The sequence below is a fragment of the Vanessa atalanta genome, chromosome 7 (assembly GCF_905147765.1).
Source record: "Vanessa atalanta chromosome 7, ilVanAtal1.2, whole genome shotgun sequence".
Classification (NCBI taxonomy): Eukaryota; Metazoa; Arthropoda; class Insecta; order Lepidoptera; family Nymphalidae; genus Vanessa; species Vanessa atalanta.
Window position 1 is genome coordinate 5,780,629 of NC_061877.1, and position 25,686 is coordinate 5,806,314.

Here is a 25,686-nt window from a genome sequence, read left to right on the forward strand (position 1 = left end):
GCGTCGAAAGTTGATACAATTATATGCAAATGGTATTAGCACATATAACCTATCAGGATTATTTATTATAAAGATATTCGAATATAACCAATTAGTAATTATAACTTTAAGCGTGGTGTCATGTTTTTAAAGAAACAATGAAAGCCGAATATTCGGGCTCGTAAAAAATTCGGTTCATTTCCCGAACATGTACTGTATTTAATCCGTATGTTTATTATTCATATTTATAGACAAATTTAATATAAAAAGACATTTAAAATAGGTATCCAAAATATTAAGTTTAATGATCTATAAAATGCAACAGTATGAACATTTTATAAAGGAATGCTATTAAAAATTAAAATGAAAAAGACGGTGGTATTACATTATTTCATTTATTTGCTCAACTTATTGACAATTTCGAAAATCACAGTTAATATTTCTGACAATTGTTTTGTAACTATCATATTACGCGACAACAGCTGCCAGTATGTAAATGGGAAGTGGGTATAAAATGGTATTATAAATATTATTAATTTTATTGGCCACAGTATATTTCTATTTATTTATATATTGTAGTTTTTCATGGAAATTGGTACATTTTCTTAAGAAAATTATAGAATAGGATATTTTATTCGAAATTTTTTTAACTAATAGAAACAATTAAATGTGAACTGTTTTCAAATAACAATAAAAAATAATTGTAATGGAACGAGCATAAATGAAGAGTGATTGACTGACTTGAAAGACACAAAATACATAAAAAGACACAAAACCAATGACTATATTTACTTAAAATAATTTTAAATAAAGCCAACTTGTCAATCTAAATTTAAAACATTTCTAACTTTAAATATACAGAAATTTTAATGAGAAAAATCACAATATGCCATTGGAATATCACCTATGTGTACTAAAAAAATCATGAATGGTGTCTCACAATGATACCACTTAAAATTTAGTACTTAGAAATATTTTAATGGTGGGATCATAGCTCATCTATATACAACACCAACAAATTCAATAGACTTATTACAATCACTCGAGTCACCTACAACATCTAAATTAATGTCACAGAGCTTTGTACAGTAAGCAACACACAGAGGCCAAGACATTGACTTTGGACTCGACATTGATAATGTTTGTACAAAACTATGTTACAGAACTTTATAAACATTTATTGCATTCGATTACCATACTACTTCGAGTAGATCAAAAGTGCTACTTTAAACGTCTACCGAGAAATTTCTGAAAGCATTTTTTGATTCAGTGAATCATTGAATACCAATTATTTTACTAGGCGAATATACTTTTCCAATCTGTTCAATTTTAATCTTCCAACATCTCAACAAAAAAATATGACACGGCCGACATCTTTTTTTTAAATATGAGGTCTATATTGAATACATTGCAATAATTTACATTAAACATAACCATAAAAGAATGTTCACAGAAACGACATATATAAAATATACCTTCGAGTCTACATCGAAAACTACGTAAACGCGCAAAAAGCGTCCAGCATATTATCATAACATACACATTAAAAGTAATTATTTAAAAGCGGTACAGTAAAAGACCGCGAGAGACAAAAACGTTAGGATCGAATATCGTCTTGAGATCAATAATAGTAAACAAAGTGACGAATCCGTAGATTCACAACTAAACATACGAACACATCCACCGGCCACTCTCCTTCCCAATCTGGTGTAAATATATTCTATATTCATTTAGCTCACACACACGAGGCCCAACGTTAGTATAAAAGTTGGCTGATTGAAAACTTTAAATACAAATACTTTAAGCGCTAATATGTTTTGGCGGCACTATATGTCACCCGAACCACATCCAAGATAATATATACTAGTGGTCATTCTGGTCTGACGATTATATAACAAAACTGTCGACAATCCTCTTATAAAACGGCACAATTTATGGGAAGCCATATTCTAGAGCAATTGCTAATAAGACATTGTATTTATACTTTCACTTCCATGTATCCAAAATAAGAATGGCAATAGTTATCCTTTGGCATAGAAACTTCGTGGAAGGATATACCCAAAATGGGGTTCTATTTTTAGTCACTTAGTTCATTACAAAAAATCACTTATAGTATTGCTCTCGTCGCTATTTTATATTAACTTTACATAAACGCCGCTCACGCTCGCAGCCGTATCGGCCCGAAACCGCCATGTGCGGAGACGAATTCTTCACTCAGGGCGTACATCTGCGTGTGCCAATGGTACATACGAAAACTGTCGTCTATGGTGTGGGAAAATGATTCATCGATCACCGTATCTTGCACGGTATCGTATATCACACAGGAGGATATATTTTTCATAACGCCACGACTCTAAACAAAATGTCAACGAACCCAAACGATAAAAACGGTCGAAACGAAACATATCGCTTTCGCGCCTACGGAGTAATTATCATTTAGCTTAAAACGAAACAATGGAAGTCTTCAATCGTGTTCGGGTCAGTCGTCATTTGTTCGAATTTCGCTCGTCGGGGCGACGAAACGGAGGTCCGTCGTGGTCGGTGCGGTCTTTGGTATGAGTGTGTCTGTGCGGGCGGAGCTAGGCCTGCTTGACGCGCTTGCGCGGCGGCCCGATGGGCGGGATCTGCTGCTGCTGCGTGGCCAGCGCGCGGAACGCCTCGGCGATGAGGTGCGGGTGCGACGAGATCATGTTCTTCCAGCCCGCCGTGTCCATCACGTCCGTCGCGTGACTCCTGCGGGAGACGGCACAGTTCGGAGTTATAGAGAGATACTTTATACCACAGCAAGTGGTAGGAAATACTAATAATATATTCATTGTGATATTTCTTTAAACATTAAATATGTTTTTAGTGCATTGTATTATTTTAATGTCTGTATGTATACGGTCAACATAAAATGATCGTTTCATCTCCACGATACGAGTGGTAGAGGAGATAAGTTAATCGAATTAATAAATATTCTATTTGTCGGCTCTTTAGATAGGATGGCTCTAGTCCAATTTATGAACTACGCAACTTGAATTTTTAAGTTGTTCATTTCATAAATTAGTCTGCCAAAGTGTACGCGTAATGGGCAGCATCTTGGAATAAGCTACAAACCTTCCCCTTTGCAGGAGAGGAATTCCATTATCCGCTAGTAGGATATACACAAGTTGCTATTGTTATTGTTAAAATGTGATGAACTGACGTGTTAATGAAGTCGATGGTCTGCGCTTTGAGCTGGTCAGCGGAGTGCAAGTCAGCGAGTATGAGCGTGTCGGCCGCCGTCTCCACCGACAGGCTGAGGCAGAGCGCCTCCTCGCACATCACTTTCAATCTGTCTAACGCGTACTGAAACAAATTATAAGCATCATGAAAAATCTTTATAAGGAACCCAACTTATTTTATATAGACGCGCAAATGGACCACCAATGCTAAGTGGTCACCGCCAGCCACCAGGTCATATTAAAAATTCCTTACATCACCAATACGCCACCCATATTGGGAGCTAAGCTGACATGTCCCTCGTGCCTATAGTTAAACGGCCTCACAAACAATTCAAACCAGAACACAATAATACAAGTAATGCTGTTTGGCGGTTGAATATTTGATGAGGGGGTGGTACCTATCCAATTAAAATTAAATTTTATTTTATTAAAATTATATTACTACCAAGTAAAATTAACTTTATTGATTAGATTTTTTTTTATTAATTTCTTATAAATGTGATTTAATTACTATTTATACACTATTATGGAAAAAGACTATGTATCAATTATCTATCTATACATGCTTTACTTTGCAAGCCACTGTAGTCATAATTCTTCTAGGATATTATATTCGACTAGACGGTTTAAGTAGTATATTCCTGGTTTACCAATGTTCTATATAAAAATACAGTAATGACAATTGTTGTTATGTTATTTCAATCCACTATTTTTAACTTTCTCGTTAGATCTCAATAACAATCAAAGGCGAAAAATATAATATGGAGCCTATCTTGGTTGAAAATTTTAAGTTAAGCTTACTCGGTCCTCGTAATGAACGGAATACATATTACATATTAACAGGCGTTTAAATATCGATATTCAATATAAATCAGTAAATTGGGAACACCATTTAAATTACTCAAAATTACTAGGTCAAAAGTGTAATGTTCAAATTTAAATTACTTCTATAATTAATCGAAATAGTTTAATGTTGATAATAAGTATTTCATAACATATAATAAATTCGTCAGAAATTTATGATAATTTAATATCATTTCAAAGTCAAGGTTCCATTATATTACGTAATACATACCTATTTAACAAGCATACCGTTTTTGTTATTACAGAATAATAAGAAATTACTGAAACGATGAATTTTCTTCTTAATACTTAAAATATTCCTTTACCGTAAAACCAAAATATATATAAATATAACTACTATTACAATATTTTAATTCGTTTACATTACATTTAAATTCCTATTAATCAATTTTTAGTATTTGGACTCAGCTTTTTGAATTTTAATCATTACCTCCAAACATTTAAAAAAAAAAGTTAAACACGTAACATGAGTCCAGTGCGATCACATATAAATATACTCAAATAGTATGTTACTAACTTACCATTTTAAACTTAGCCATTGGCATCTTGGCGAATATTTACAAATTAATTATTAATTTCAAAGGTATATAATAACATTCAACATTTAATACCTTGTCTGCTGCCGCTAATAAATCGTCCGCCATTTTGTCAAGATTTGGCGCGCGATCTGTGTATATGAATCTTAACATCTCCCGTAGAACTTCGTGATCAACATCTGTAATGTCTACTCGATTTCTTTTTCTTTCTTCCATTTCGTGTTCAAACATCGCCGCAAATACAGGACTCCGCGCTGAAAGATATTTTTACATACGATTAAAATTATGTTAACAATTCGATAATTAATGTAATAATAACAATAGAAAATCCAACATTATAAATGATAACCTAACAACGAATATTTTTATTAGCAAGTTCAATGCATATATTTAAATCGTTTTATGAAATAGGTTATTACTGGAATATTATTAAAAACAATGTGTATCACTGAGGGAAATTACTGTTTTAGTTTAAAAGGGAATCCCGCTTATAGAATGTTTAGTAACTAACGCCATTGTTTAATTTCCCAATTTATTGTTTATTATGAGGTCTAGGAAAATTGTGTTTGTCTTTTAATATCATACCCCTTATTTATACCTACATTCAGGTACAACTTATAAGACATAATAAACTTAATTATAATTTCATTATTTTAGAAATTTCTATAAAGCAATTAAAAGATTTTTAATCATCAAGAAAGACCACCAAAAAAGTGCATTAAACAATTATTATAAAATAAATATCATATTGTAATTACCTGCTAATATTGCTTTGTGTGCTTGAAACTCCCTTCCTCCTACCGCTAACGTGACATCTGAGAACCTTTCATTGTCAAATAACGCGCCCAAGTCGTCTGACAACCGGCACTCTGGTACTTTGAACTGAACCACGTTACTTTGTCCGCTAATATTAATGCTGTCTGCGACAACTGACACCTCACAGAATATCGTCAGTTTGTCTTCTGGTAGAAGGCCGTTCGCTTCGTCCAATAGGAAATCTCTATAATTGAAAATAATAAATCATTAAAGTCGATATACATATTATCATTATCATTCGCATTATTTTTTAAGAAGGTACTATCGATCAAATAGGCTACATGATGGTAAGTGGTCAATAATATAAAAAATACTTGCATTGGAAAATATATTAACCATTTATTACACCGTTACGGCGCCGCCAACCAAGAGATCTAAAATGTTATAACTCATGTGCCTGTAATTACAAAGGCTCACCCAGAATTTAACTGGAATACAGCAATAGAAAGCCGGTGTTTAGAGGTAGAACACTTGGTAAGTTAGTGGTGCTCACACCAAACTGGCCAATGACGAGTGTGAAAATTCGAATTAAGTATTGAATCATTTTTGTTGCAAAATTATTATGTTTCATTTTATCGTGTTTATTGTATGTGTAATGAGGTTTATAAGAGCATTATTGTGTTTGTTTACAAAAACCCTTATTTATACTTATATGAAGGTCGAACATTTTAGACAAAATAAATGTAACATTTTGGAATATATCAATAATAATAGCATATTATTAAATATTATATAACTAAACTAAAAATAAGCAAAAAATAATTTGAATAGAAAAGTTTTTCAATGTTGAAATATTTCTCAGAGAAAATTGATCTTTAACCTTTTCGAAAACTTATTCACGTTTAAAATTGTGCAAGCCACGTTGGACTGTAAGTAATCTGTTTTAGAACGACGTCAACGTAAACAAAAAAAAAATAACAAAATTTCCTAACTTGATAAAGAAGTTGTATAAATGTATGTTCGCAGAAGTGCTAATGTTATCAATATTCCTATAACGTTTCAACTTGCGGAAGTCTCACAATACGAACGTTGATCGAAACAATTTAAAATATATAAAAAACTTAGAAGACTATAATCGGATAAAAAATATTTAAATACATATAATTCTCTTTGAACTGTTTTAGTTAATCGTTCATAGAATTAATAAACTATTTTAAAAGAGAGTGTTATTTTTTCTGTGGGGAAATGTATTATGTATATTTGTTAAATGTTTTTACAATGTACTTTATGCCTTTGACTTATATAATATAACATATTTATCATTTATGTATTTTTGTCGTAAATACGGCTTGATATTTTAAGTTATCTATATTCTGCCCTGATATTTATCTTTTATCATTCTTCCGTATGCGTTATCTCCGTTAGTTCGTTCGATACAACGGTTCGTTTGTAATTTGAATTCCATTTATTAGAAGAACCACTTTATTCATTTAAAAATAATTCGTCGTCAGTCAGCACAATCCTTTGTTACTGCTTTAAATGTCATATTTATTTTGCTTTCATGAAATGTTTGAGAAATTTTATTACATCGAAAAAATATAATTTGTGTACGAAATATCCGAAAGAGTTCGAATTTAAAATGACGAAAAACATAGTTATTATTTATATTCTTATAACGTAAAGTTATCTGCAAAAGATAAATAAAAATAACATAAAACTCACCTTCTGATAAACTTTTTGAATCCCCAGTCTTTGCCTTGGACGAATCTGTATGCACGTTGTGATTCCATTGCTTTTGTTTCTTCTCTTTTCGCGTTTAATATTGAAAATTTAAATTTTGCTCGAACTTCTGATTTATTACACGACACTAATAATAAATATAACGATAAATAGTCTTTGCTCTCTTCATCGAGTCCTTTGGGATTTACGCGAAGACACCATTTTAACTTATCACTAGCACCGGCTGAAAATGTCGATGATTTTAACACTTCACCCATCTCTTCTCTACAAAAACTAAAATTATTTATTGTCCACATATAACTGAACTTCACCACTTTGACCTGAAACAAAAGAAATATAAATTTTATAGATGTTACAGATTCTATTCAACTTTTATAAAATCACTATATACGTATACAAGTAACCATATTATTATAAGTTTGTAGTATAAGAAGAGGAGCCGTGGACGAAAAAATACAAAAGTAATGAGCTCATTATACCTGTTTGTAATTATATATGATACATATAGTATATTGATGTCTCCGGACCACGGCAAAACCACATCCTTTGTGTGTTGTGGTATACTTTTTATCGCCTTCGATAACTACGAAACAAGTGGTCGCTTTGAACATTAACTACTTATTTACGATAAACAAAACACCATATAAACTGTCATATGTATGTATGTAAATCCTTTTAGTTTGGTATTATGCGGCGAGGTTATTGATTTACGAGCGATATATAAAGACATAAACAATTCGCCAATTTCATTACGTTGGATGTTTGCGTAATTTGTTTTGAGGAATTTTGAATGATGTTATTCATCTGGACTTACAATTGGTATATGCAGGTTTCGAAAATAATATTTTAAATTTCTATACCTTTTATATAAATATCTTCTAAACGTACTGAAGAGTTAATTAAAGTCGGTATTAGCAATATTGAATGACAAAGTGTTTGTTGATAATTTTGCAAATATCATATAACGTGGATCGAGTGAATCGCAGTACACGTGTCGGGGCCCAAGTATGGCCGAGGTGGGCACATGGGCTACTGGAGGTCAGGACTAGGCGGTTTGTCGACGCTTGGAACTGGTCGTTGCCCCCGACCGTTGCTTGGCTTGCCGACTTGCGGTGCTGCTGAGGTCTTCGCCCGGTCACCGACCCGCTCCAAGGCCGCCCGCATCATCCCCGCTGTCTTGGATTACACTTATACCAATCGCAAAAACCAAGTCCTAACTAGCTACAATGATCACATGTATTTTTTTTTCATTTATATTTTTTAATAAATATCGCTAAAATTTACTAACAATTTGAAAAAGTTAATATCGGGTTTTATGTAAATCAGTTTTCCTTGTCTGTGCTGAATTTCTTAATGATAAAATACTATAATTGCTTTCAGAACACTAAAATATACTTAAAATGCTATGATATTGTACACTATAATAAATAAACATGTACATTCTAAGTTTTTAGTGAACTTAAATGCATGGAATATGACGTAATAGATAAAACAAAGTAAAAAAAAAATCTGCGTGTTCAAATAAAAGAGTTTTCATTACATTTCTAAATAACAATTGCGTGTTTTAATTTAAAACGTGTCGATCTGAACAACGCAACGTGAATCTTTGTATATGACGAGCGCGATTGCACGTGCTCGGTTCTTAGCTACGTAATATTCCATGAATGTACAAGGAAGCGACTGGTAATTTGATTAATCATACGCTATTAATTAGAACGCAAATAATGCAAACTGCATCTATATATAAATAATCCGAAGACATATTCAACTAAAATACAGTTATATATTATAGCATTGACAACGAAGCTACCTTAATAAGTAAGCGTACCGCTGCTTGAAACGTTTCTCTTGAAACACCGTTATCTTTAGCGAACCAAATAGATTTTGGCAAAAAGTACCAAAAAAGATAATACCAGGTCGCCATCTAACTTGTTCAACGGTCGTTCTAATTTTGTCAGTTCTTGTTTTGTTCGTGTGACAGGAAATAAAATTAGGTTTCACATTTTACTTAAGATTACCCTTTTATTGTTTCAGAAATCGTTAAAATAAGTTTAGTTCATATCCTTGTAAAGGAGGTAGAAAAAATTAACGAATACATTTTTATTAGAATGTTACAATTTCAATGATGTTGCTAATTGAATGTCGATTTAACAAAAACTATAATTATTTTAAAATAAATTGCATAATTAATGTTTTCATGTATATTCAAAATAATTATAGACGCAATAAATTAGCATATCACAAAACCAGCACTATTATCTTTATATACGAGTCATGGCCGCCTTAATACAATATCACACACGTTCGTATTTACTTCCTTGTTAATGTTCATATTAACACAATCGTCGTTACACGTAATATTTCAAGAGCAAAGATAACGACCCTGGTAAACAGTATTATCATTAATTTTAATTTATATGATTTCAGTTTGAAAGAAACTACACAAATGTGGAATTAGTGACATGAGAAATTAAGATATCCGTTATGTAGCTGTAATATTTTATTTGGAGTTTAACATAAGTAAAGGTATTCGTTGTTGAAATTTACGTTATAAAAACAGACTAAGCTAAAGATTAATTTAGCTATTTAGTATAGTTGTTTACAGGTTAGAGGCCCGTGACGCCGAAACAGACGCACGAGTGAACTTAATTGGCTCCGCTGTAGGTTTTGAACTAATTTTTTAGGTGACGATCCTTGTAATTTTGTCTTTTGTAAGGTCAGCAGCAGATAATATTTTCGTGATAACTAGATTATAAAATCTTTGTAGCCTTGATGTTCAAGTATAGCTTTATTGATTAGGCGAAACGTTTCGTGTCTGTACTTAGGTATCAGATACCTACTTTATTTTTTGTTTTAAAATTCCGGTGTACGTGAGTTCGTCATTTTACCTTTAGACGGCTTTACTGATTTTGATATAAAATATTACAAGGGTCACCTATCATAATTTTTTTAAAAGTTTTTAACCTATTTTAATGTTTTAATTATTGTTTGGAATTTTCGCATATTTTTTTTTTAATTTATATCATATGACTTATTCCTTAAGATATAGTCTATTTTACTCGTACGAAATCAGACGAAATCTAGTATTAAATACAATTACCAACACAAAAAGTAATTAATTAAAAACTAGTAAAAAATATACTACTTGAATAAATAATCAACCCATGTTCATATAAAACGATTAAATTTTAGAATACCTGATTGTATTGGAACTAGCACCGAAAGTACCAAAGTCCTAGCTCTGGCGGTTGGACAGAACTTGTTTAAAATTCAGGTACCAGATCCCACTAACAGGTGTAAATAAGATCTTGCAAAATACTGAAAGTAATATCCTATATGACATGCTAACGACATATTTCAGAGACTTCATAGTTTATTATTGCAACAACAACCCAAGATTAAAATACTTACAATATCTCGATCTTAACAGCTTGCTGCTCTAAGCCTGAGATCAGTTGGTGGTACCGGTACTTAAGTCTAAAAGTAATGATGCAGGTTGGGTGTATACCTGTGTAAAGCACCAGTTTTCCGCAACGGGCGTGTTCCCGTCGTGCAACGGGCTGGGCACGCGGCTCACCGCCATCCCGCCGGCGCCGTTGGAGGACACGCGCGCCGACTGTGGAGCGGGCGCGCCGCCGCCCGACCCCCCACCGCCACACTCGCTGCCCGACCCGAGCCTGCAACGCGGGTGACGTTCAATATGCATACTTCAATCAGGTGATGAATGGGTGATCGTGACATGTCAGAATCTTAATTATTTGTAATCGATGCCAATTGCTGAAAACTTTTAAAATAAATACATAAAATTATTAAACTATTTTCAGCACTAGTCTGATTTAAGATATATATACATATAGGTATAACCCGTACGAGGAAAAATATAGTATACCAGCTGTTTTAATTCTCACTTAAGAATATAGTACGTAACGCACTCTAATTATAATTAGATACATATGTAACGATTTAGATAACGCCAACGGTTTAGCTAATTGTAAGGACAAACGTTAGCGATTGAAAAGTGTATCCACATTTATAACACTAATAAAAGGCATTAATTGTAACGCATCTTTAATCACTTTTTGCATAAAATTATCCGATACGTTTTCTATGGTAGTGTGTCAGAAAAATGTAAAGATGTATGCACAACAACACTCCAGACTTATATTGCCATCGAATGAATGGTATAAGAACGCATACGGCATAAATAAACAGATATTAATTTATATAGATGTTTATCACATTAATCACATTTTCGTATTATTGCATTATAAATATCTTTATTAGAATTTGTGGTAGGTATGTATTATAACAGTTTCTACTGGAGCTTGTAATATGTTATTCAATTTATTAATACAACTTAAATTACAAATACTTTAAAAGAAATGATTGTGTATAAGTACTGACCTTTAGATTAATTTGCTTCCTAAGTTTATATTTTTAAAAATCTTAAATAAAAAACTAAACATTCAGCCCAAAAAGAAACGTAATTGACCGACGAACTATACATAGGGCCGAGCGAAGCACAGCCGTCCAGATACTTATATTATACACTTTAACTTTTTTTTAAATAACAAAGTGTCTGATGTGCTGTGCATACAATTACCTAACGGCCATAATTTATTTGCGTATTATCTTCCTCATATATAAATAGTAAAGTTAATAATGAATTAGTAATTAAACTGCACAAAGTATTAGTAGTTAAGGTAATGAGGCAATAGAAACAATTTACTTTGGAACTGAATTGTTGACAAACATTAATTGAAAGTTCTTTGGATATGACTCAAAGTCAACATTCACAAACTGCACTGGCACTAATCGATACATGTGCTTATGTCTCAGCTTCCGCTAGTCTTCCACGAACTGTTGTGTTAGATCTCAATTTTCGTTACGGCAACGAAGGAATTAAGATAGACTGTAGGTATTGTAATAAACTTATACACAATAATATCTTAATATATGTTATGAGTGGTATTACCATATTAGTATATCAAGTTTTAAGATTTTACTCTTTAAGTTTTTATATTCGCCTAAATTTATAGTCCACTGTATGACAAGTTGTCTAATGTTGTGTATCCAGTAAAGTAATAAAGTGCCTGAAAATAAGTACGTATACGCTATATGTGCTATCTCAAAGACTCAGACCTTTCCAACATAAAAATAGAGAAAGAATCCAAAGTGTACGGCAATGGAGAAGGATCCAATACCTTCACAAAACATGAGGCACAGGCTACGAGACGGTCATAAATTCTCAACGAGAAAGTCACAATTCCAGGATAGTGTATCCCTTGCAGAGGTTGCAATATCGCATCATACTTTGGGTTAGGTTGGGAACACTAGTGAAGAGGACATTTATGGCGATTAACAAAGAGATTCTGGATTACAACATGTCTTTTGAGATACAAATATCACAGTAAAAAAATGAAAATTTTAGATTAAAATTAACAGCTTATTATTAAAGTAACATTTCTGATAAATAGCATAGAGAATATAATAAATATTCAAGAGGGCAATTTGAAACCTCACTTAATTTTATCGATATAGCCAATCCATGAACGTATTTGAAATTAATACCTGGATATAAGTAATAATAAATCAACGTTGCAATTAGAAGGTATGCTAACTAGTGACCTAGTGGCCTAATGGTAATACTTGAAAATTCTCATGGAATAGAATGCAAGGCAAAAATGTAGCAACGTCGTAATACGCCGATCAACAATTGCGATTTCGCATCCTAAATCTGGGCCGCGAACAAATTTTCGTTCGTTCGTTACAGTAGGCGGGCAGCGATGTACCCGTTAGTGAACAATAACTTCATGGCTTAAGAAGACTTACAAGTAATTTAAGTATATTTTTGCTTTTAGGTTTCGGTGTCATCAAAAAGTCGAGAGTATATCGAAGTGGGACGTTACAATGCAAGATATTGCCGTCCTGCGAGACTTTCACGAACTGTAGTTCGATTACCAAATACACGTTAGAATCTGTGTCAGTTTCATCACCACACTGCATCCGTTCACGGCTCGCGCGCGGTGGCTTTGTTCAACGTTCAGCAGCTGTGTGCCCCGGTAATTTATTAGGGCGAGCGAAACGTCCAGGCCGCAGCCCTACCTGGTAATGAAACCACTAAGTTGCGAGAAAATTGATCTACAATATGAACGCTCATTTGTGTAATAAAAAAAATATAAAAAATATCAATTTACATTAAAATGTCTGTTTCAATGAAAATTACCAACCATATTAGTGAATTTTAGAACTTATGTAACAATCGTTAATTAAAAAAAATATATAAACACTTTTTAGTTTATTAAACTTGACGATTAAATTATATGTACAATTAATTGTAGGTATCGCCATGTTATAAATAAAAACAAGCGCAATAAACCTAAAGAAAAAAGGCTAATGCGTCGTTCATGCAAAACGAGGACAAAGGGAAACAGTTATTGTAACAAACCGCGATTAACGTGTAACGCATTACAGACATCAGCGCAAAAACTGTCCAACGAGTCACTAACAAAAGTAGGTTTCATTAATTTTATTAATCAGTACGACCCAGAAAGTTAAGATGTTGATGGAAGACGATCTGACTAAATGGCAGAATGAAATAAATTCAACTAAGATTACGTGTTGACAATGATATAATAAAAAATCAAATATAATACTATGAAACAAATTTGGATAATGTAATTAATACAATAAAGATATTTTAGATAAAACTATTATTATAAAAGCCGTATATTTGCGCGCATATACACTTCTCCTATATCGCCAAAATTTCCATGTAAAAATGTTTCAGTTTCGACTTTAGGTGGTCAATTTTTCATAGCAACGAATACTGATAAGATATCCGATATAAGCGATCTGTTCGAGGTCGACTAACAAATTTGCCACTGTGGCAAGTAGAGCGGCCCGACCGACCTACATCTAGTTTCAGTTAAACCGCTCCTATTATCGTTAACAATAGCTGAAGTACCATATCAGTTTGGTTTTATTTTCCACATTCATTTCTATCTAAGTTATCTTAGACAAACGTAAATAGTATTCCATTCGTTTAAACAGAAGATTATATTACAAAAAGATTAATTAAAAGTCATCTATGTATAATAATGTTAGAAGTTTTCTATTGAGCACTCACGTCCCACGCCACTACAATTAACTAAAATATTTTTAAAAACGTAGAAGGTAAGAAGTTCATTACAAAGTTAAATTTATTTAGAGAATTTTTAAATATACGGCCGTTTTGAGAAGTCAACAACCGGTAAAAGCTTGAGCAATCACCGACACACGTTTCATCGGTCTCCCGGGGTCTTATTATAGATGTCATCCGACCTGCTAGTATCTTCTTCTATATTTAAAGCCCTCGGGACGTTCTTGTAATATAATTATCTTATTCAACAGAAATATGTCAAATTACTTTAATACAGAATAGTGGCAACACTTCAGAAAATCTTTTAGATTAAAAAAAAAAAAAGAAAACGTGTGAGTCCGATCATTTAAAAAAAAATGTATATTATGAATCTATTTATATTGTTTTAAACAATATTTTGCAATAATGTTATATCAAACAAAAAACGAAATCTATCCCTGGCTGTAGCGAAAAAAATGATATTTGGCATCAATAATCGTTTTCAATCATATCATTAATAATATGGTTTATTGACGAATACTTATAATAACAGGACATAAATGGTGAACAATATAGCACTGTTTTACAAATCGGCAATGAATAATAACGATTTGCTAAAGACAATGGCAACAAAATTAGGACGTAGAACAATGATCGCAAATAGGTGTGCGATATAATTTTTTCCAAGCGATGTCTCAATGATGCAGCGGACGTGCCACTGCAGGGGGGAGTAACCAAGTGAGCAATGCCCTCTTAACGACAACTGCGTGCTGTGACTCAGACGTCCTGAGGACGACCTGACAATAGGGTCCTCGACTGGGCTGCTTGAAGGACGGATTGTTTATCGAACAAACTCCTGTGATATCATGCATTCGTATCATTTATTTCAAATTCGCGTCTCGTACTTTTATATATATTACATTTATATTATTTAAATATTAACACACTATTAAACTAATAAAATCTTGAATAATTACTGCTTTTATTACTGCATTTAATAATAGTAAAATCTCATTAGTACTATTACTACTAAGCGTGTTTTTGTTATAGTTACTATACAAACTAACTACTACCAATAAATAAGTTTTGATGTCATGGATTTTAATTTTTTTATAAAATTCGGTTACCTCGGTTATGATAAATAAATTCGTGGTATATTTCGTCGGTCTGCACTAAAGCAGATAGCGAAAATTGATAATAGACCACATAAATGGATACAAGGTCAGTTCATCGTCTGAATATGGCACAAAAGAGCGATGCTGTCAGATGTAGGCTATGTAGAATGAGACGAATGACATTTCTGCATATATTATGTAATTAAGTTTCCATCTTTAAAATATAACGTTTTTTGTACAGATTTCGTTAAAAAATCAATTCAAACCATTAATAATAGTATATTTAATAGTTTTTTATCGGTACGTGTATATGTGTATTAGCTTTATTACACATTAGACTTAAATTTGAATAGCAAAGATTATAAATGTATGTAAATGTATATTATAAATGTACTTTGGTACCGCAGAATAAAATACACTCGATTTTATTAACGAGATACATAATTTACACGTTAGATACTCTTTTAGGCATGTTTTTCTTGTGTAATTAAAAAACAAAGACAACAGCAAACAAGCAAGCGCCTTAAAGCAAGGAAGTATATTTTTCTTATTGTAAGTCGTAGTTATTAACTTTTGTTCTCAGGCCCTTTTAAAATCACATCTAAGAAAATATGGAGATTTTCTGGCTCATTGACTTCCACACGTTTTAAGACATATGTGTTTGTGTGCATTTACGTAAAATTGCAATATGGTAACATGTAGATACAGTTAAAACGAATCGTGGGTGTGACGTGTATAATCAAACACACGATACTGCCAAGGTTATGGCAGTCGTCATAGTCCGTGGCAATTTGTAACAATAACTTCTCAATGTCAAAGCTCGTTATTTAACGCTATGTTCAATCATATTATTATTATAATTTGTTGAAAACTATTGCATGTTACTAATTAAGCAAATGCGTGAAAAACAATTCAGTCGTTTCTTTGTTTTAAAACGAGAATTTTTTATAAGTAAATTGAATATCAAACCAATCACATAAAGACCGCTCGCTAGTCTAAGATAATGTATCAGATTTATTAAACAATATTGCCCAATATTTTAAAACATGACCTGATCCATACGTGATATACAGTTGAATACGTGATATTAACAAACACATTAAATTAATATAAATAGTAACAGTCGGATTTAACCTGTCCGTAGGCAGATGTTTAATTGCAAGGTTATGTAGCATAAACATTTCGCGGACGAGCGAGCTAACGCGGAAATAAATGACACCTCTATTTGTCCGAGATGTACGAGGACGTACAAGGTGACCGCGCCACGTGTGCTGTGACGATTGTGTTCGCATTACATGTACGGAGTTAGGGTTAACACTTGACAGATGTCAACGAAAGTGGAACCGATAAATATCCGCAAGACTATTTTCATCACTACTACTAACCTATAAAATGGTTAACTAAAAACAAAATCCTTATTATTAAAATCATAAAGTTATTAATATTGTTGTTGTTAATATAAAAAAAATTATAAAACCTTTTTTCTTTCAATATAAGTCATTTGATTAGAATACAATTGAATTTAAAATTAGAAAAATGCCGTTTGAAATTTGAATTTTACGAAAAATAAACAAAGCATAGGTAGGTAAATATAATCAACCCTATATAAAATAATACTTTAGCGTTATGAAAATGAGATCACTCTACGGAGGAAAATCTTAAGAGAATAAGATAAATTATCAAATGAAAATAAAATCTCATATATAAATATTAATCTAAAAATAAGATTGAAATGATAAAATCAAACGATATTTTGTATTAAACTATTATAGAATTCTAAAATTAAACACACAAAATTTTCTAGGAATTTTCCGTTGATGTAAACTGGTATGCTGTTTATTGATATTTACTATTATCTATATCTCTTACAAGATAGAAATTTGAACTTTTTGTCGCATTTTAATATGACGTCTAGTATCTTGTGCAAGCTCGAATTGTACCAAACCAATAGCTACAGTATCAATGATAACAAAGTCATAATTATGAAGATAACGTTCAAGGATATCATTTATTCTATCATACATCGTAATTTTTCATTTATTCTTATTTGAATAATTTGTACCTGTCTATATGTATAAAATAATATTAATCGTAAAGGAGTATTGGTTGTTTTCAATATTCACAACTGTAGGTCTACTTTAAACAGTGTTCTAGATAATAGAGAGAATTTTATTAAGTTTCAAGTAGTCTTTATAAGACTATTTAATTTTATTCAATAATATTTATAGTTTATTTTAACATAAACAATTTATCATACAATTATATTATAAGGCATATTTTAGTACGTATAAGGATAATTAAATTGATTTACCTACTAATATTATTTATAAATACAAATCGTAAATTATTTATTTAACATAAGCGTAATTACGTAGTATATATAATAATGTCTATTTCTTAGTAACACTTTATTTAACCTATTCATTACATATCATAATCGTATTAATCTCTACTAACGTATTATTTATTTAAGAATTATTGCAATCTACGTGTATATATAAGTAAACGTCGATTCGAAAAACATAAATCGCTCATACTAATATATTTAAATAAAATATGTGTAAGAATAGTTTTTAATACGTCAACACTGAATCTCGCTAACAATGCATTACTTATATTATGTACAATTTATTCTCTTGCTAGTTATGCCCGATAAATGTGACCAAAAAATGCCGACACTATACAGTGTAACGTCGAAGAGCTTATTTTGTACATTTTCCATTTAATTTCAAACTTTTATTTAATAAAATGAATATATATATTTTTTCTATAAATATTTTAAAATTATATCTCGTTTAATGTTGTGATAAATTGTAACAAAAAAATAAGGAAATGATGATATAAGTAAATTCGACGATATTACACGATACGACTAATATTATCGAATTGGCATTGACGAAGATAAAATTACAGGAAATGTTGATTACTTAAAAGTATTTTTTATACACGTTAATCTCACCGTATTGAGTGAATTTTGCCATTTCTACAGTAACTCAATTTAATATTAATATTTAATACTAAGTGGACCTACATTTAAATTAAATAAATACATATGAAGAACAATAATTTTAAATTATGTCTATATAATATATGAATGTTTACCCAAAATATGTTTTATAATAAATATTGCAATATTTATCCTTACTTTTAGTCTTTAAATAAATTTAACAGTGATTGTATTTCGAAGCCTATCTGAATGTCCTGTCTCTTTTCATAGGCTATATATATTATTTGAGGAAATATGTAGAGGTCTAACCTCCCGCGCAACCTCGTGGCGAGGAATCGAACAATTGTCGGTTATAATGGAGAGTTGGCGTTACGTCATGACCTTACTATATTGTAGTGACGTCGGACATGCAAACCTATTATGCCTAGCGTATAAACCATAGCGCATGCATTTTAAAAACATTATTACCTAATATATAATGTACACCTTATTCATTTAATAAACAAGTGATAATGTTCTTTTTCAGGATTTTAGAAATTCATTCGAGTATTTTTTGTGTATGAATATTAAATTGTTCGTTAGTAAATACTTATTATATATCTGTTACCTAGATAATAAAATAATATAAATTAAACCTATTACGTACTTCATTCGAGTGGCTCGCGCGGATTGTTGTTGATACCTAGAAAGCAAATACGTTAATATATTCAGGTGAATTCAAAGAAGGTTTAGGATCAAGGCATTTAGCAAAAAGATTATTATTGGCAGCGCCGAGCGAGGATAAGCTTCTAGGCGGAAGCGAGCGAAGCGAGGCGAGGCCGAGGACACACGGCAATTCACGAATTAAATGCAAACCTGAAGCGGTTGAACTTTTGACCAGGGCTGTTATAATTATCATAAACCATTAAGTTCTACTACGTTTGTTTCTCTTTAATTATGTATAACTTATTTTATTGTTAAAAAATAAGCATTCCTGTAACGCCCTGGCATTACATAAACTAAACAAGTCTTATGTGCAAATTGCAATGTGACGTATAACACTGGCAGTAAAATAATTTTGAAATGATTACGTGGACACTTAACACGTTTTAAATACAAAGAGCAAGAGTTTACGCGAGACGATTATGCAACATTCCAAGTGCCATACGTGAGTGGGAGTCGCGCCGGGGAACTGAAACCGACGTATGATCTGCAACTCGCTCGGCGCACGAAATGAAACGACAATATTTGGCAACGCAGCTATTGGAAAGCAAAGACATCGACAGTAACGTAAAGCCGCATAATACATTAATATAACTAGGATGGATTGATTTATAGCTCCACCGAGAAACTGTGCCACCTCGGCCCTACTACAGCAACACGTTCTACATAGTTATGCCACGAATATGCAAACAGATAGTGAGGGCAGTGAGAATTTATGGCTATTATGGGACTGAAGAGTAAACAACTACGCGGAAATGCGAAATAACGTTAAGCAATTCGGTAATGAAAAGGCCGGGTGCTACTGGCCTCTAACTTTATTGCCCTATGAATTACTAGATGACTAAATAGATTGGAAAGACCTTGACTTCGGCCTGATATAAACTATGTGACCCTACTTCCTCAAACATCTGCGAGGGTCGTCTCTGCAAATTGTATTTAAATTATGATACGTTTTCCGGTAGGCGGGGGTCGTACAAAAGATTTTTTAATTACATTTATTTTTCCACTTTTACAGCATACATACATACATACATACATACATATTTAAGACAAACATTATTAAATAAACTCAATTCTAAGACTTAAATCTAGACAAAATAAATACCCTTGAAAATCGCGATGACGCCATGAACGGACGAATTAGGTGGACCTTGGCGTCTAAAATATACCTACTATACAAATAACCAACACGACGTGAGATGGGTAAAAAATAATATTTGCATGTAAAGTTTTTTTATCTAATCTCGCAAATGCTGATACTCTAGTATCACTTACACACCAAGAAAAAAATACGTTAAACAATAGTTGGCAAGTATATATCCAAAGGTCATAGGTATAAAGAATAATGGATCCGTTATTAAAATATTTACTAGCCCTGACACATCGCGCAGATGGATGTGGGTGTATATTGCACGTAAAAGGCGCGTACAATTCATATATGTGTGTGAGTATATACCAAGACAGTCTGTACCAGCAAGTCGGCTCACCAACAGCGGCATCGAGAACGCGACCCGGTTCACCGATCGAGAAAGCATCTGCTAAACTCGGTTGAGGCCGCGATCAGCGGTCATACAAGACTTGTAAATCTTTTATGTTTAAAAAAAAACTCTACTCAAAGCGATAATAATTTAATAACTGACATGACCTCTGCTACAGGATTAAACCAATGTTATACCCGCCGACTACTTCGGTGGACCGCGAACCTCGAAATCTATCGAGGTTTCATAATACTTCCGTCTTGTGTGTAATATATAACTCCCAAATTAGCGACTCCTTGAAATAAATATATTCAGAACATATGTATACGACTATTTATTTGAAAACCGGTATCTAAATTGTTATCGTGTTCGATTTCTGTAATATTATTGTAGTAAAGTTTTTTAGTTGAAAATTCATGCTTATTAGAAGCATATAATTAATAGATTATTACTATAGTAACATTATATACTATATTATAAAGATTTATTGTTTCAAAAAGTCAAATTGATAGATTAAATATAACTGTAATTTTAAATAATGTTTACATATAAAGCAAAACAAGTGTGAAGTTTTTGTTCTGACCATGAAATTGTTTTTAGTGACAAAATATTTCGTTATCTGTAATTAAATATAGTTTATTTCGTAACAAATAGCAGTGATTTTTTTTATGGAGGAAACAAATAATGATTAATGAAATAATAATAACAATGAACATATAAGTATAAAATCTTCGAAATTACTTGTCAAATACTTTCCACAATTTAAAAAATATAACATAGTAACACTAACAAATATATCATATTTTTCTTCCTGGTTTATATTTATTGTAAACGACCAAATTTTTTTAGCTAGCTTATTTATAAAAAATCTGTTATATTTTTTAATACTTTATCATATGAACAAGAAACAATGTACAGATACAATAATAAAGAGAGAGAATTAAATGACTATTAAAATCATACTTATCCCTTGATGAGATTTCTTTCAAGACATGTATATATAGTCTACTATAATCAAAATTTAAAATTAGTAAATGCGTTTCATCGACTGATCAAATCCAAGCGTAGAATAAAATATTTTTCCGTTTTTAAAAAATTAATCAGAAGTAATCTATTTATCAGAACCTCAAAATTACCCAGTTAGTACACAGCTAGAATAACGGGGCCAAATTTGACATCGTAATACATTTGACCTACATGAGAAATTAATGACGTTTGAAAAATGTAGTAGTATAATAAGCTTTATTGGTTTCATGACATATTTGATAAAAAAAAATACAGATAAATCAATAAATAATACAAGTGTATATTCATTATAGAATAAAAAAAATAATATGTTTGTTTCGTAATTGCTAATATGTATAGAAAATATTATACCCTATAAATGATTTATTTCCATTCATAAAAGTTTACAAAAGTATGTAATTATTTTAACTATTGCGGCCAGTGTCGGTTTCGGGTCACACTACACAGTAAGGGGCACAAGGTAAAAGATGGTACATTGAAAGCGGCCTTAAGCCCAATAGCGATCTGCGACCGTGTCGCTTCCTATTGGTGTGGAGGCGACAATGCCAGTACTGCCTCCAACTGTCGCGAAGGTGACAGCTGCAAAGGTCGATCACCACTTGAACATTGGTTCCAGGTTGTCTTCGATTTAAGTTTTAGTACATTTATGAGAATTTATCGTGCATTTTTATATTTTGTTTTATGCGTCAGTCAAATTACAAAATTAGAGAACTGAATGACCTCTCTGTCGTATGTAATTTAAGATGACTATTCGTTAAAATATTGAAAGTTAATTTTATTATGACCTTAACATGACAGATGTAGATTTTTTTATCGAAAGCAGGGATTGCGGTCACCATTCTTATTATTATTGTAATGCATATAATAAAGTTAACCAATTATGTTGTTTGTTTTTCTTATTTAAATCGTTATCACGTACTCTATTTAACTTAAACATCCATTAAATATTTATATTACTATAATAATTATTATCATAAGAAATATTTTATAAATGGCGAAATCATAAAGGCAGAAAACAGTGACCCTAAATCGCTAAACAAGACTAAGGGAGTGAAACGCAAACGCTCAAGTTTTACGGGTCAACCGTCAACAGAGCATTTCGTTAGTGGGAGGTGGATAGGAGAGAAGGGTGTATAGGGCCAACGGGGGAGGACCCTGACACAGATCCCGAAGCGTCGCTGAAGCGCCGCGGAGACCTCGAGATTCGACTGTTATAATATCATCGATTCCTCGAAGCACCATTCCGAGTTACGCTCGAAATGGGTCAACGCGCTCGTCTCTTCGTAAGCACAGAGTGCGTGGCGATGTCCCCGTCCCGAATTGCTCCCTCGGCAAATTAAAGCCGCGTGCAACCATGTTCCAAATCGGCTACTGACTATTTTCAAGATAATTAATTTGTATTATTAAAAGAATATTTTACATAGAAGGATATTGATGTTGTCGTATTGAATTTATAAGAACTTGAATGAATATTTATTCATGGAACCACTTAAAGCTTAGAAATTCCAGTGCAGATCAGATAAGTGCTACGTTGTGACACTTTACCTTGCTTATTGAGGATGTTCCACTATATTTATTTATAATATATGCAAGGTATTAAGAAACTTGCTTTTGCTATTGCTTCAAACAAATAACACTATGACATTAGTAATGACTTTTGACGATTTTCGTAATAGAACATGCAATCATTATTGCAATTAATCAGTAAGTTATAATAATGGTACCTTTACTTTTTAAAACGAAGTTGACATGACAATGAGGTCTCATGCAAACGAGATGGCTGGTTCTAAACGAAACCATGACATTTACTAAAGAGAATTAAAATGATTAAATATGTTAAGGTTCATTACAAGGTTTTAAGCTTTGTTAGTTATTTGGAAAGTTTTTTTTGTATACAAATACGACTATTAATAACATTAGTGAAAGTTTCTTTTTGTGCCCGAAAGAAAAAAAAAGATTAAGAAAAAAAGAAAATATCATACTTAGCATGTATTGTGAAAACTACAATCAAGATCGTTAAGACAAAGAAAAGACGCTACGCACCGAGCCGAAGAAACGAGGCGGTGACGCACTTTCCATCACTCGCGCAAAATTTCACACATTCTTAATTAATAAAAAAAATAACTTCAATAAATAATATATATTTCATAAAAATATAAATAATAATAAGTTTAATAATCCATTAATTTACTGTTACTTCAAACAAGATAAGTATTCATTTTATGTAATTATTACATAAGTATACCCACTACTGAAACAGGAGCAAAGAATGGGCCTGACCGCGATCTTTTGCTTTGTGAACGTGCGCCGGTGCCCCTTAGCTAAATTGATACACTCTTGCGAAATAACCTCGCCCAACTTATTCCTACACAATCAAATTAGACGGCACCGGCCTGGTTTCTCGTAGATTTAGAATAGAGAATATTAAACACATATAATTATTACAAACTTCAAGTTTGTTTTTCTTTGTCTTTAAGAATGCATCTTGCTTAACTTTAATATCAACGGGCAAATCATGTTTAAAAGTCGATTTAGCTTGATTTAGTTTAATTTATCATTGCGCTCGCTGTATAGTTTAAAAATTATTATATCAAATTATTTACAATATTTATTTATATTTTAGGTGAAGTCAAATAAGCGAAATAAAACGTACTAATTATTCCTTGAAGCAAAGTATTGCTGAAATAGAGTTCATAAGTGACCTAGCGGTGAAACTTAAGAGCAGTTTAAAAGCTCTTTTAAAAGCTGCACAGAATTTTCATTTAAAATGGTCAAATGAAATTATTTTTTATACTTTTTCTTTAATTGGCTTTCTTATTTGAGTTTTATTTTTGTTTTTGTAGGTGATTAAATATTTCAGCACTTCTGTGGTACTCTTTTATTCATCAATGGTTTTATTTAAGAGGCTTATTATGGTAGTGGATATTTATATAAGTAAATAACATTTAAATTTAGGTGATCGCATCCTGCGCCTTTCGAGTAACCTCCGTGACTGAAGGTCATTGACCTCTGGAAGCGCATCCCGCAAATCCTTATCTCTTGCCGACACCGATACAAATGCGCCATATAACCTCCGTATACTTACCTACAGAGAACGTCTCAAGGGGAAAAGAAACAAACAAAATGAGGCTTAACTATGTGTTACACACATTAAAATAGGTTTTTCAGAAAATGTACGGTCTTTAAACAACGATTTAACACTCGTTGTTTATCCAATAGATTGTGTACTCACGAGTGATAGTGAAGTATGTAAATGGAAAATCAGGTTATCTAGTACGTTAGCGTACACACTATTCCAAATATTCTATGTATCACAAAAATCGTCGTCGTCGTAATGATTTAAACTAAAACGAAAAGATAAACTCCAGACAAAATTCAATACCTATACGTGTACCAAAAGGACCGAAATGTTAAATTTAGATTTATAACAAAAAGAAGGAGTCCAAAAAAACTTTCGGGAGCTGGCGAGTCGCTTTCCGGCCTCGTTTTGTTACCTGCTTAAAGGCCTTTGCGAAACGGCTTTTTATAATGTGGGATTATTTATATATCGAAACAGAATAATTTTATTTCAAATCATGATAAACGGTTTTGAATGGCTTGCGACGTGAACGTTATACACAAAGTATAAAAAATATGTTTTACTGAATTAAACACATCAGCAATGAGCAAGTTCGAAATGATAATGCTTGATAACTTTTGCTACTTGTATGATTTACTAACATACTTCGAAATATTATACAGAGTATAAATATAAAATACAGTGTCAAAAGATAAAATATACGATAAAAGTACGTTTATAGAATAAATAGAGAGGTACAATCGTGGGGTTCACTTTTTAGGGTAACCGTAACGAACGAGGGTGCGGACGAAGAGAAAACATCGGCATCGCATTAACGGACTCTGACAGGGCCAAGGGGACACTGAACTGATATAAATACACAGCATTCTGTTAACTTTAAATAAGAGACAATAACAGTTGTCCTCATAAAACTATTATTAATAACTAAATGATAATGCCTGTCGTAAAAGTGACTCGATTTCTATGCTGCTCCCTCTACCTGTCGTTGGCGTTCAGCTTACACAACAAAGAAAGTTATAATGCGTGCGAGGCTAAGTAACTTTCGCTATTTGCAGCGCTGCTTCTTACTTGATTACAAAAATAATTAATGTTACTGACAAGGACAGTTAATTAATAGTGAAACTATCAAATGAACGTT

At 32.2% G+C, this 25,686-nt stretch overlaps 1 protein-coding gene across 4 annotated transcripts in view; it reads right to left on the minus strand.

Moving 5' to 3' along the window:
- Positions 1-358: 358 nt before the first annotated feature.
- Positions 359-25,686, minus strand: part of LOC125065134 (protein roadkill) — a 41,436-nt gene continuing 16,108 nt past the window's right edge. For 2 of the 4 annotated variants that reach the window (XM_047672589.1, XM_047672587.1), the window contains 7 exons: positions 18,910-18,945; positions 10,590-10,758; positions 7,064-7,401; positions 5,344-5,585; positions 4,661-4,839; positions 3,167-3,309; positions 359-2,712 (listed from right to left, as the gene is read on the minus strand). In XM_047672589.1, coding sequence (XP_047528545.1) covers positions 2,559-2,712; positions 3,167-3,309; positions 4,661-4,839; positions 5,344-5,585; positions 7,064-7,401; positions 10,590-10,758; positions 18,910-18,914 — 1,230 coding nt within the window. In that variant the 5' untranslated portion in view covers positions 18,915-18,945 and the 3' untranslated portion in view covers positions 359-2,558. The remainder of the gene's footprint in view (positions 2,713-3,166; positions 3,310-4,660; positions 4,840-5,343; positions 5,586-7,063; positions 7,402-10,589; positions 10,759-18,909; positions 18,946-25,686) is intronic. The other 2 variants (XM_047672590.1, XM_047672588.1) reach the window with 1 other exon arrangement.